Source organism: Bombina bombina, chromosome 6 (genome assembly GCF_027579735.1).
Source record: "Bombina bombina isolate aBomBom1 chromosome 6, aBomBom1.pri, whole genome shotgun sequence".
In the NCBI taxonomy this organism is placed as follows: Eukaryota; Metazoa; Chordata; class Amphibia; order Anura; family Bombinatoridae; genus Bombina; species Bombina bombina.
The window spans coordinates 900,558,019-900,572,110 of NC_069504.1; the positions used below are offsets into that span (position 1 = coordinate 900,558,019).

General features: G+C 40.1%; 1 protein-coding gene across 1 annotated transcript in view; it reads left to right on the top strand.

Moving 5' to 3' along the window:
• Positions 1–14,092, top strand: part of AAGAB (alpha and gamma adaptin binding protein) — a 149,886-nt gene that overhangs the window by 60,576 nt on the left and 75,218 nt on the right. Inside the window, exons 4-5 of the mRNA XM_053718519.1 lie at positions 12,352–12,441; positions 12,630–12,713. Coding sequence (XP_053574494.1) covers positions 12,352–12,441; positions 12,630–12,713 — 174 coding nt within the window. The remainder of the gene's footprint in view (positions 1–12,351; positions 12,442–12,629; positions 12,714–14,092) is intronic.

Genomic DNA, 14,092 nt, shown 5'->3' on the forward strand with positions numbered 1-14,092 from the left:
GACTGGTATCCTGCTTACTCTCAGGGGTAATACCCTTATAGATATGCTATATAAAAAGTTTGCTGGCATGTTTAATCATTTTTTATAAATGCTTGGTGATAAAACTTTATTGGGGCCTAATTTTTTCCACATGGCTGGCTTTGTTTTTGCCTAGAAACAGTTTCCTGAGGCTTTCCACTGTTGTAATATGAGTGGGAGGGGCCTATTTTAGCGCTTTATTGCGCAGTTAAAATTACACACTGAGGCATCCAGTTTTCCTTAGGAGTCCCCTGAATGCTACAGGACATCTCTAAAGAGCCTAAAATCGTTTATTGGGGAAGGTAGGAGCCACAGTAAAGCTGTGGCACTTTGCTGGGACTGTTAAAAAACGTCTGTCGTTTTTTTGATCCGTTTTTTTAACTAAGGGGTTAATCATCCATTTGCAAGTGGGTGCAATGCTCTGTTAGCCTATTACATACACTGTAAAAATTTCGTTTGTGTAACTGCCTTTTTTCACTGTTTTTCAAATTTTGACAAAATTTGTTTCTCTTAAAGTCACAGTACCGTTTATTTATATTGCTTGTTAACTTGAATTAAAGTGTTTTCCAAGCTTGCTAGTCTCATTGCTAGTCTGTATAAACATGTCTGACATAGAGGAAACTCCTTGTTCATTATGTTTAAAAGCCATGGTGGAACCCCCTCTGAGAATGTGTACCAAATGTACTGATTTCACTTTAAGCAATAAAGATCATATTATGTCTTTGCAAAATTTATCACCAGAGGATTCTGATGAGGGGGAAGTTATGCCGAATAACTCTCCCCACGTGTCAGATCCTTTGACTCCCGCTCAAGGGACTCGCGCTCAAATGGCGCCAAGTACATCAAGGGCACCTATAGCGTTTACTTTACAAGACATGGCGGCAGTCATGGATAATACCTTGTCAGGGGTATTAGCCAGACTACCTGAACTTAGAGGTAAGCGAGATAGCTCTGGAGTTAGACGAAATGGCAGAGCATACTGACGCTTTAAGATCCATTTCTGATACTGCCTCACAATATGCTGAAGCTGAAGAAGGAGAACTTCAGTCTGTGGGTGATGTTTCTGACTCAGGCAGAGTACCTGATTCTGATGTTTCTACATTTAAATTTAAGCTTTAACACCTCCGCGTGTTACTAAAGGAGGTTTTAGCTGCTCTGAATGACTGTGACACAATTGCAGTGCCAGAGAAATTGTGTAGACTGGATAAATACTTTGCAGTGCCGGTGTGTACTGATGGTTTTTCCAATACCTAAAAGGTTTACAGAAATTATTACTAAGGAATGGGATAGGCCAGGTGTGCCGTTCTCTCCACCTCCTATTTTTAGAAAAATGTTTCCTATAGACGCCACCACACGGGACTTATGGCAGACAGTCCCTAAGGTGGAGGGAGCAGTTTCTACTTTAGCAAAGCGGACTACTATCCCTGTCGAGGACAGTTGTGCTTTTTCAGATCCAATGGACAAAAAATTAGGTTACCTTAAGAAAATATTTTGTCAACAAGGTTTTATCCTTCAGCCCCTTGCATGCATTGCCCCTGTCACTGCTGCTGCGGCGTTCTGGTTTGAGTCTCTGGAAGAGGCCTTACAGGTAGCGACTCCATTGGATGACATTCTTGGCAAACTTAGGGCACTTAAGCTAGTCAATTCTTTTGTTTCTGATGCCATTGTTCATTTGACTAAACTAACGGCTAAGAATTCTGGTTTTGCTATACAGGCGCGCAGAGCGCTATGGCTTAAATCATGGTCAGCTGACGTGACTTCTAAATCTAAGCTGCTTAACATTCCCTTCAAGGGGCAGACCTTATTCGGGCCTGGTTTGAAGGAGATCATTGCTGATATCACTGGAGGAAAAGGTCATGCCCTTCCTCAGGACAGGTCCAAATCCAGGGCCAAACAGTCTAATTTTCATGCCTTTCGAAACTTCAAGGCAGGTGCGGCATCAACCTCCTCTAATGCAAGACAAGAGGGAACTGTTGCTCAATCCAAAGCGGTCTGGAAGCCAAACCAGACCTGGAACAAAGGTAAGCAGGCTAAAAAACCTGCTGCTGCCTCCAAGACAGCATGAAGGAACGGCCCCCTATCCGGTAACGGATCTAGTGGGGGGCAGACTTTCACTCTTCGCCCAGGCGTGGGCAAGAGATGTTCAGGATCCCTGGGCGTTGGAAATTTTATCCCAGGGATATCTTCTGGACTTCAAAGCTTCTCCCCCAAAAGGGAGATTTCACCTTTCACAATTATCTGCAAACCAGATAAAGAGAGAGGCATTCTTACACTGTGTACGAGACCTCCTAGTTATGGGAGTGATCCATCCAGTTCCAAACGAGGAACAAGGACAGGGTTTTTACTCAAATCTGTTTGTGGTTCCCAAAAAAGAGGGAACATTCAGACCAATTTTGGATCTAAAGATCTTAAACAAATTCCTCAGGGTTCCATCATTCAAGATGGAAACTATCCGTACCATCCTGCCTATGATCCAGGAGGGTCAATATATGACTACAGTGGATCTAAAGGATGCTTACCTTCACATTCCGATACACAAAGATCATCATCGGTTTCTCAGGTTTGCCTTTCTAGACAGGCATTACCAGTTTGTAGCTCTTCCCTTTGGATTAGCTACAGCCCCAAGAATTCTTACAAAGGTTCTAGGGTCGCTTCTAGCGGTCCTAAGGCCGCGGGGCATAGCAGTAGCCCCTTATTTAGACGACATCCTGATACAGGCGTCAAACTTCCAAATTGCCAAGTCTCATACGGACGTAGTACTGGCATTTCTGAGGTCGCATGGGTGGAAAGTGAACGAGGAAAAGAGTTCTCTATCCCCACTGACGAGAGTTTCCTTTCTAGGGACTCTGATAGATTCTGTAGAAATGAAAATGTGCCTGACTGAGTCCAGGTTATCAAAGCTTCTAAATTCCTGCCGGGTTCTTCATTCCATTCCGCACCCTTCAGTGGTTCAGTGTATGGAAGTAATCGGCTTAATGGTAGCGGCAATGGACATAGTGCCGTTTGCACGCTTACATCTCAGACCGCTGCAACTATGCATGCTCAGTCAGTGGAACGGGGATTACACAGATTTGTCCCCTCAACTGAATCTGGACCAAGAGACCAGGGATTCTCTCCTCTGGTGGCTATCTCGGGTCCATCTGTCCAAAGGTATGACCTTTCGCAGGCCAGATTGGACGATTGTAACAACAGATGCCAGCCTTCTAGGTTGGGGTGCAGTCTGGAACTCTCTGAAGGCTCAGGGATTGTGGAGTCAGGAGGAGTCTCTCCTTCCAATAAATATTCTGGAACTAAGAGCGATATTCAATGCTCTTCAGGCTTGGCCTCAGTTAGCAACTCTGAGGTACGTCAGATTTCAGTCGGACAACATCACGACTGTGGCTTACATCAACCATCAAGGGGGAACAAGAAGTTCCCAAGCGATGTTAGAAGTCTCAAAGATAATTCGCTGGGCGGAGTTTCACTCCTGCCATCTATCAGCTATCCATATCCCAGGTGTAGAGAACTGGGAGGCGGATTTTCTAAGTCGATAGACTTTTCATCCGGGGGAGTGTTTGCACAAGTGATTCATCGCTGGGGCAAACCAGAACTGGATCTCATGGCATCTCGACAGAATGCCAAGCTTCCTTGTTATGGATCCAGGTCCAGGGACCCCAGGGCGATGCTGATAGATGCTCTAGCAGCGCCCTGGTCTTTCAACCTGGCTTATGTGTTTCCACCGTTTCCTCTGCTCCCTCGACTGATTGCCAAGATCAAGCAGGAGAGAGCATCAGTGATTTTAATAGCGCCTGCGTGGCCACGCAGTACCTGGTATGCAGACCTAGTAGACATGTCATCCTTTCCACCATGGACTCTACCTCTGAGACAGGACCTTCTACTTCAGGGTCCTTTCCTCCATCCAAATCTAATTTCTCTGAGACTGACTGCATGGAGATTGAACGCTTGATTTTATCAAAGCGTGGTTCTCCGAGTCAGTCATTGATACCTTAATACAGGCACGAAAGCCTGTCACCAGGAAAATTTACCATAAAATATGGCGTAAATATCTTTATTGGTGTGAATCCAAGGTCAGGATTCCTAGGATATTATCTTTTCTCCAAGAAGGCTTGGAAAAAGGTTTGTCAGCTAGTTCCTTAAAGGGACAGATTTCAAGCGTCTGGCAGACGTTCCAGATGTTCAGGAATCAAGCCTGTGTTTAAACCTGTTGCTCCACCATGGAGCTTAAACTTGGTTCTTAAGGTTCTTCAAGGAGTCCCGTTTGAACCTCTTCATTCCATTGATATAGAACTTTTATCTTGGAAAGTCCTTTTTTTGGTAGCTATTTCCTCGGCTCGTAGAGTCTCCGAGTTATCTGCCTTACAATGTGATTCTCCTTATCTAATTTTTCATTCTGATAAGGTAGTCCTGCGTACCAAACCTGGGTTTTTACCTAAGGTGGTATCTAACAAGAATATAAATCAAGAGATTGTTGTTCCATCCTTGTGTCCTAATCCTTCTTCAAAGAAGGAACGTCTATTACACAATTTGGTTGTGGTTCGTGCTTTAAAGTTTTACTTACAAGCTACTAAGGATTTTCGGCAAACATCTGCTTTGTTTGTTGTTTACTCTGGTCAGAGGAGAGGTCAAAAGGCTTCGGCAACCTCTCTTTCTTTTTGGCTAAGAAGCATAATACGCTTAGCCTATGAGACTGCTGGACAGCAGCCCCCTGAAAGGATTACAGCTCATTCTACTAGAGCTGTGGCTTCCACCTGGGCCTTTAAAAATGAGGCCTCTGTTGAACAGATTTTCAAGGCGACGACTTGGTCTTCGCTTCATACTTTTTCAAAATTTTACAAATTTGGTACTTTTGCTTCTTTGGAGGCTATTTCTTTCATGTAATTAGCAAGAGTCCATGAGCTAGTGATGTATGGGATATACATTCCTACCAGGAGGGGCAAAGTTTCCCAAACCTCAAAATGCCTATAAATACACCCCTCACCACACCCACAAATCAGTTTTACAAACTTTGCCTCCTATGGAGGTGGTGAAGTAAGTTTGTGCTAGATTCTACGTTGATATGCGCTCCGCAGCAGGTTGGAGCCCGGTTTTCCTCTCAGCGTGCAGTGAATGTCAGAGGGATGTGAGGAGAGTATTGCCTGTTTGAATTCAATGATCTCCTTCTACGGGGTCTATTTCATAGGTTCTCTGTTATCGGTCGTAGAGATTCATCTCTTACCTCCCTTTTCAGATCGACGATATACTTTTACATATATATATATATATATATATATATATATATATATATATATATATATATATATATATATATATATATATACCATTACCTCTGCTGATTTTCGTTTCAGTACTGGTTTGGATTTCTACAACATGTAGATGAGTGTCCTGGGGTAAGTAAGTCTTATTTTCTGTGACACTCTAAAGCTATGGTTGGGAACTTTTTTATAAAGTTCTAAATATATGTATTCAAACATTTATTTGCCTTGACTCAGGATGTTCAACATTTCCTTATTTCAGACAGTCAGTTTCATATTTTGGATAATGCATTTGAATCAATCATTTTTTTCTTACCTTAAATTTGACTTTTTCCCTGTGGGCTGTTAGGCTCGCGGGGGCTGAAAATGCTTCATTTTATTGCGTCATTCTTGGCGCGGACTTTCTTGGCGCGAAAATTTTTTTCTGTTTCCAGCGTCATACGTGTCGCCGGAAGTTGCGTCATTTTTGACGGTTTTCGCGCCAAAAATGTCGGCGTTCCGGATGTGGCGTCATTTTTGGCGCTAATAGCATTTAGGCGCCAAATAATGTGGGCGTCAATTTTGTCTCCACTTTATTTAAGTCTCATTATTTATTGCTTCTGGTTGCTAGAAGCTTGTTCACTGGCATTTTTTCCCATTCCTGAAACTGTCATTTAAGGAATTTGATCAATTTTGCTTTATATGTTGTTTTTTCTATTACATATTGCAAGATGTCCCACGTTGCAACTGAGTCAGAAGATACTACTGGAAAATCGCTGCCTGGTGCTGGAACTACCAAAGCTAAGTGTATCTGCTGTAAACTTTTGGTAGTTGTTCCTCCAGCTGTTGTTTGTATTAAATGTCATGACAAACTTGTTAATGCAGAAAATATTTAGTAAAGTACCATTACCTGTTGCAGTTCCATCAACATCTAATGTTCAGAGTGTTCCTGATAACATAAGAGATTTTGTTTCTGAATCCATTAAGAAGGCTATGTCTGTTATTCCTCCTTCTGGTAAACATAAAAAGTCTTTTAAAACTTCTCTTTATACAGATGAATTTTTAAATGAACATCATCATTCTGATTCTAATGATTCTTCTGATACAGAGGATTCTGTCTCAGAGGTTGATGCTGATAAATCGTCATATTTATTTAAAATTGAATTTATCCGTTCTTTACTTAAAGAAGTCCTAATTGCATTAGAAATTGAGGATTCTGGTCCTCTTGATACTAAATCTAAACGTTTAGACAAGGTCTTTAAATCTCCTGTGGTTATTCCAGAAGTTTTTCCTGTTCCTGGTGCTATTTCTGAAGTAATTTCCAGAGAATGGAATAATTTGGGTAATTCATTTACTCCTTCTAAACGTTTTAAGCAATTATATCCTGTACCGTCCGACAGATTAGAGTTTTGGGACAAAATCCCTAAAGTTGATGGGGCTATTTCTACCCTTGCTAAACGTACTACTATTCCTACGGCAGATGGTACTTCCTTTAAGGATCCTTTGGATAGGAAAATTGAATCCTTTCTAAGAAAAGCTTATCTGTGTTCAGGTAATCTTCTTAGACCTGCTATATCATTGGCTGATGTTGCTGCAGCTTCAACTTTTTGGTTGGAAACTTTAGCGCAACAAGTAACAGATCATGATTCTCATAATATTATTATTCTTCTTCAACATGCTAATAATTTTATCTGTGATGCCATTTTTGATATTATCAGAGTTGATGTCAGGTTTATGTCTCTAGCTATTTTAGCTAGAAGAGCTTTATGGCTTAAAACTTGGAATGCTGATATGTCTTCTAAATCGACTCTACTTTCCCTTTCTTTCCAGGGTAATAAATTATTTGGTTCTCAGTTGGATTCTATTATCTCAACTGTTACTGGTGGGAAAGGAACTTTTTTACCACAGGATAAAAAATCTAAGGGTAAAAACAGGGCTAATAATCGTTTTCGTTCCTTTCGTTTCAACAAAGAACAAAAGCCTGATCCTTCATCCTCAGGAGCAGTTTCAGTTTGGAAACCATCTCCAGTCTGGAATAAATCCAAGCCTTCTAGAAAAGCAAAGCCAGCTTCTAAGTCCACATGAAGGTGCGGCCCTCATTCCAGCCCAGCTGGTAGGGGGCAGATTACGTTTTTTCAAAGAAATTTGGATCAATTCTGTTCACAATCTTTGGATTCAGAACATTGTTTCAAAAAGGTACAGAATTGGTTTCAAGATAAGACCTCCTGCAAAGAGATTTTTTCTTTCCCGTGTCCCAGTAAACCCAGTGAAAGCTCAAGCATTTCTGAAATGTGTTTCAGATCTAGAGTTGGCTGGGGTAATTATGCCAGTTCCAGTTCTGGAACAGGGGCTGGGGTTTTATTCGAATCTCTTCATTGTACCAAAGAAGGAGAATTCCTTCAGACCAGTTCTGGATCTAAAAATATTGAATCGTTATGTAAGGATACCAACATTCAAAATGGTAACTGTAAGGACTATCCTGCCTTTTGTTCAGCAAGGGCATTATATGTCTACAATAGATTTACAGGATGCATATCTGCATATTCCGATTCATCCAGCTCACTATCAGTTTCTGAGATTCTCTTTCCTAGACAAGCATTACCAGTTTGTGGCTCTGCCGTTTGGCCTAGCTACAGCTCCAAGAATTTTTACAAAGGTTCTCGGTGCCCTTCTGTCTGTAATCAGAGAACAGGGTATTGTGGTATTTCATTATTTGGACGATATCTTGGTACTTGCTCAGTCTTCACATTTAGCAGAATCTCATACGAATCGACTTGTGTTGTTTCTTCAAGATCATGGTTGGAGGATCAATTCACTAAAAAGTTCATTGATTCCTCAGTCACGGGTAACCTTTTTGGGTTTCCAGATAGATTCAGTGTCCATGACTCTGTCTTTGACAGACAAGAGACATCTAAAATTGATTTCAGCTTGTCGAAACCTTCAGTCACAATCATTCCCTTCGGTAGCCTTATGCATGGAAATTCTAGGTCTTATGACTACTGCATCGGACGCGATCCCCTTTGCTCGTTTTCACATGCAACCTCTTCAGCTCTGTATGCTGAACCAATGGTGCAGGGATTACACAAAGATATCTCAATTAATATCTTTAAAACCGATTGTACGACACTCTCTGACGTGGTGGACAGATCACCATCGTTTAGTTCAGGGGGCTTCTTTTGTTCTTCCGACCTGGACTGTAATTTCAACAGATGCAAGTCTTACAGGTTGGGGAGCTGTGTGGGGGTCTCTGACGGCACAAGGGGTTTGGAAATCTCAGGAGGTGAGATTACCGATCAATATTTTGGAACTCCGTGCAATTTTCAGAGCTCTTCAGTCTTGGCCTCTTCTGAAGAGAGAATCGTTCATTTGTTTTCAGACAGACAATGTCACAACTGTGGCATACATCAATCATCAGGGGGGGACTCACAGTCCTTTGGCTATGAAAGAAGTATCTCGAATTCTGGTTTGGGCGGAATCCAGCTCCTGTCTAATCTCTGTGGTTCATATCCCAGGTATAGACAATTGGGAAGCGGATTATCTCAGTCGCCAAACGTTGCATCCGGGCGAATGGTCTCTTCACCCAGAGGTATTTCTTCAGATTGTTCAAATGTGGGAACTTCCAGAAATAGATCTGATGGCTTCTCATCTAAACAAGAAACTTCCCAGGTATCTGTCCAGATCCCGGGATCCTCAGGCGGAGGCAGTGGATGCATTATCACTTCCTTGGAAGTTTCATCCTGCCTATATCTTTCCGCCTCTAGTTCTTCTTCCAAAAGTAATCTCCAAGATTCTGAAGGAATGCTCATTTGTTCTGCTGGTAGCTCCAGCATGGCCTCACAGGTTTTGGTATGCAGATCTTGTCCGGATGGCCTCTTGCCGACCGTGGACTCTTCCGTTAAGACCAGACCTTCTGTCGCAAGGTCCTTTTTTCCATCAGGATCTCAAATCCTTAAATTTAAAGGTATGGAGATTGAACGCTTGATTCTTGGTCAAAGAGGTTTCTCTGACTCTGTGATTAATACTATGTTACAGGCTCGTAAATCTGTATCTAGAGAGATATATTATAGAGTCTGGAAGACTTATATTTCTTGGTGTCTTTCTCATCATTTTTCCTGGCATTCTTTTAGAATTCCGAGAATTTTACAGTTTCTTCAGGATGGTTTAGATAAAGGTTTGTCCGCAAGTTCCTTGAAAGGACAAATCTATGCTCTTTCTGTTCTTTTTCACAGAAAGATTGCTAATCTTCCTGATATTCATTGTTTTGTACAAGCTTTGGTTCGTATAAAACCTGTCATTAAGTCTATTTCTCCTCCTTGGAGTTTGAATTTGGTTCTGGGGGCTCTTCAAGCTCCTCCTTTTGAACCCATGCATTCATTGGACATTAAATTACTTTCTTGGAAAGTTTTGTTCCTTTTGGCCATCTCTTCTGCCAGAAGAGTCTCTGAATTATCTGCTCTTTCTTGTGAATCTCCTTTTCTGATTTTCACCAGGATAAGGCGGTGTTGCGAACTTCTTTTGAATTTTTACCTAAGGTTGTGAATTCCAACAACATTAGTAGAGAAATTGTGGTTCCTTCATTATGTCCTAATCCTAAGAATTCTAAGGAGAAATCGTTTCATTCTTTGGATGTTGTTAGAGCTTTGAAATATTATGTTGAAGCTACTAAGTCTTTCCGAAAGACTTCTAGTCTATTTGTCATCTTTTCCGGTTCCAGAAAAGGTCAGAAAGCTTCTGCCATTTCTTTGGCATCTTGGTTGAAATCTTTAATTCATCATGCCTATGTCGAGTCGGGTAAAACTCCGCCTCAAAGCATTACAGCTCATTCTACTAGGTCAGTTTCTACTTCCTGGGCGTTTAGGAATGAAGCTTCGGTTGATCAGATTTGCAAAGCAGCAACTTGGTCTTCTTTGCATACTTTTACTAAATTCTACCATTTTGATGTATTTTCTTCTTCTGAAGCAGTTTTTGGTAGAAAAGTACTTCAGGCAGCGGTTTCAGTTTGAATCTTCTGCTTATGTTTTCATTAAAACTTTATTTTGGGTGTGGATTATTTTCAGCAGGAATTGGCTGTCTTTATTTTATCCCTCCCTCTCTAGTGACTCTTGCGTGGAAAGATCCACATCTTGGGTAGTCATTATCCCATACGTCACTAGCTCATGGACTCTTGCTAATTACATGAAATAAAACATAATTTATGTAAGAACTTACCTGATAAATTCATTTCTTTCATATTAGCAAGAGTCCATGAGGCCCACCCTTTTTGTGGTGGTTTTTGATATTTTTGTATAAAGCACAATTATTCCAATTCCTTATTTTTTATGCTTTCGCACTTTTTTTCTTATCACCCCACTTCTTGGCTATTCGTTAAACTGATTTGTGGGTGTGGTGAGGGGTGTATTTATAGGCATTTTGAGGTTTGGGAAACTTTGCCCCTCCTGGTAGGAATGTATATCCCATACGTCACTAGCTCATGGACTCTTGCTAATATGAAAGAAATGAATTTATCAGGTAAGTTCTTACATAAATTATGTTTTTTGGGAGAAAGGTTTTACAAGCAGTGGTACCTTCCGTTTAAGTTCCTGCCTTGTCCCTCCCTTCATCCGTGTACTTTAGCTTTGGTATTAGTATCCCATAAGTAATGGATGATCCGTGGACTGGATACACCTTACTAGAGAAAACACAATTTATGCTTACCTGATAAATTTATTTCTCTAGTGGTGTATCCAGTCCATGGCCCGCCCTGTCATTTTAAGGCAGGTTATTTTTAAATTTAAACTACAGTCACCACTGCACCCTATGGTTTCTCCTTTCTCTGCTTGTTTTCGGTCGAATGACTGGATATGGTAGGAAGGGGAGGAGCTATATGGCAGCTTTGCTGTGGGTCCTCTTGCAACTTCCTGTTGGGAATGAGAATATCCCATAAGTAATGGATGATCCGTGGACTGGATACACCACTAGAGAAATAAATTTATCAGGTAAGCATAAATTGTGTTCTTCTTTTTGCAAATTAAATAAGTTGATTTGCTTTTTGAAACCACAGCTGATTAAAATAGGCTAAGTTTGCAGTACGATCAGCTCTCGTTCTCTTATCACTCAAATGCTTCCCTTTCTTATCTCTGTCTCTGTACAAAACTTAGAAAAAACAATTGAGAGCTTTATCTCTTCCATCTCATACTGGGAGTGTAATTTATTCTGCTGTCTGTGTTACATAGTTTGTCAATAGCCTATACCTAGGTATAGAAACTTTCAGTATAGGTAGGGATACTCCAGGCAAAATCAGCCAATATAAAGGCTTAGGAGCTATTTGTAAACAATTTAATAACATCCAGCAGTTGAAATAATTGGAAACAAATTAAAGGAGAGAGAATTTTTGGGTAAACTGTCCCTTTAAATGTTAGACTGAAAGTGAGAAGCACATCCACAAGCCTGATAAGAAATAAATTGTTTATTAAGAAGGACGTAATCTTCGTTGCCCAGAGAGAGGAGTGAAATTAAACCCATTTTTTTCCTTTCAATGATTCAGAGAGAACATACAATTGTATCTATAATCAAATTTGCTTAATTCTCTTGGTACCTTTTGTTGAAAGAGCAGCAATGCACTACTGAGTGCTGGCTGAACACATTGGGTGAGCCAATGACAAGGAATATTTGTGCAGCCACTAATCAGCAGATAGCTCCCAGTAGCATATTGCTGCTTCTATCCTACCTAGGTATGCTTTTCAACAAAGGATACAGAGAATTAAGCAAATCACATAATAGAAATAAAATGGAAAGTTGTTTAAAATCACATGCTCTATCTGAATCATGAAAGAAACATTTTGGGTTTCATGTCACTAAACCTGCTTCAGCAAGTAGGCAAATATTAATGTTCATGTTCTTGTATAAGATAATCATTTAAAGCCAGGTAGACATTTCTAAGGTGTTTTGCATTTGAATTACACATAATGCAGGATCTTAAAGCAAAAGGATAGAGCAGTGGTTGGTAATTGTGATCCAATATATTTTTAGTTTATTATGCAACATGTGGCGGTTGTAGGATTATATGATCTATATCTAATAACAAAGGTTCTTGTGGGGGTTTTTTTCCTTCTTTTTGGCGCAGGTGTTACTCGACAAACTGCACAGGAATGGTGCATTCAACATGGATTTGAGTTGGTGGAGCTAAACCCTGAGGAGCTTCCAGATGAGGATGGTAATGGAATAGCTTTAATTAAAAAAAAAATGGTCTGACTTCAGTCCTTGTTACTCTATGTAACCTTTAACTAAGGCTAGATAATCACCCCATACAATAAAATGAACAAGCAGTTATTAATTCTAGTACACTTTGCTGTGTTAATATAGTTTTTTTTTTGTGTGGGGGGGGGGGTTTATTCCACACAGATGATTTTCCAGAATCTACTGGAGTCACTCGTATTGTTCAAGCCTTAAATGCCACTGTGTGGTCCAATGTGGAAATGAAGAGTGGTAAGTAGGCTATGAATAAATCTGCCTATGTTGTATGCTGCATCAAAAAGTCATCCTTACCAACCAACTGTAGACTTTCATTCCTTTATTTAGAATCGGTAGAGAAAAAACGTTGGCTTACGCCCCAAGCTAGGCAGTGGATATGTACAATTGAATTATGTGTAAATTAGATGTTTTGTACATTGCAGACAGGAGGATGTGCCCTGCCATTGTGGTATTTTTTTATTTTTATTAATGAATTTCAAGCAACTCTGAAATTAAAGAGCTAGTGAACGCGTTAAAGGGTGTAGGAGAATCTATGCAATGTTACTTTACAGTAAGCTTACCCTTTTCAAAAACATAATTTATGTAAGAACTTACCTGATAAATTCTTTTCTTTCATATTGGCAAGAGTCCATGAGCTAGTGACGTATGGGATACCAGGATGGGCAAAGTTTCCCAAACCTCAAAATGCCTATAAATACACCCCTCACCACACCCACAATTGAGTTTAACAAATAGTCAAGCAGTGGGGTGATAAAGAAAGGAGTAGAAAGCATCAACAAAGGAACTTGTAAATATAATTGTGCTTATTATTATACAAAAAATCATAACCACCTTAAAAAGGGTGGGTCTCATGGACTCTTGCCAATATGAAAGAAATGAATTTATCAGGTAAGTTCTTACATAAATTATGTTTTCTTTCATGTAATTGGCAAGAGTCCATTAGCTAGTGAGGTATGGGATAGTAATACCCAAGGTGTGGTACTCCACAAAAGAGTCACTAGAGAGGGAGGGATAAAAATAACAGACATTTTCCGCTGAAAAATTATTCCACAACCAAAAATATAAGTGTTTTTTTTTCTCATAGTTGAAAAGAAAAAAACTTAAACATAAGCAGAGGAATCAAACTGAAACAGCTGCCTGAAGAACTTTTCTACAAAAAACTACTTCCGAAGAAGCAAATACATCAAAACGGTAGAATTTAGTAAATTTATGCAAAGAAGACCAAGTTGCTGCTTTGCAAATCTGATCAACTGAAGCTTCATTCTTAAAAGCCCACAAAGTGGAGACTGATCTAGTAGAATTAGCTGTAATTCTCTGAGGCGGGGCCTGACCTGACTCCAAATAAGCCTGATGAATCAAAAGCTTTAACCAAGATGCCAAGGAAATGGCAGAAGCTTTCTGACCTTTCCTAAAACCTGAAAAGACAACAAAAAGACTAGAAGTATTCCTGATATTTTTAGTAGCTTCAACATAATATTTCAAAGCTCTTACAACATCCAAAGAATGTAAGGATCTATCCAAAGAATTCTTAGGATTAGGACACAAAGAAAGTACAATTATTTCTCTATTAATGTTGTTGGAATTCACAACCTCAGGTAGAAATTTAAATGAAG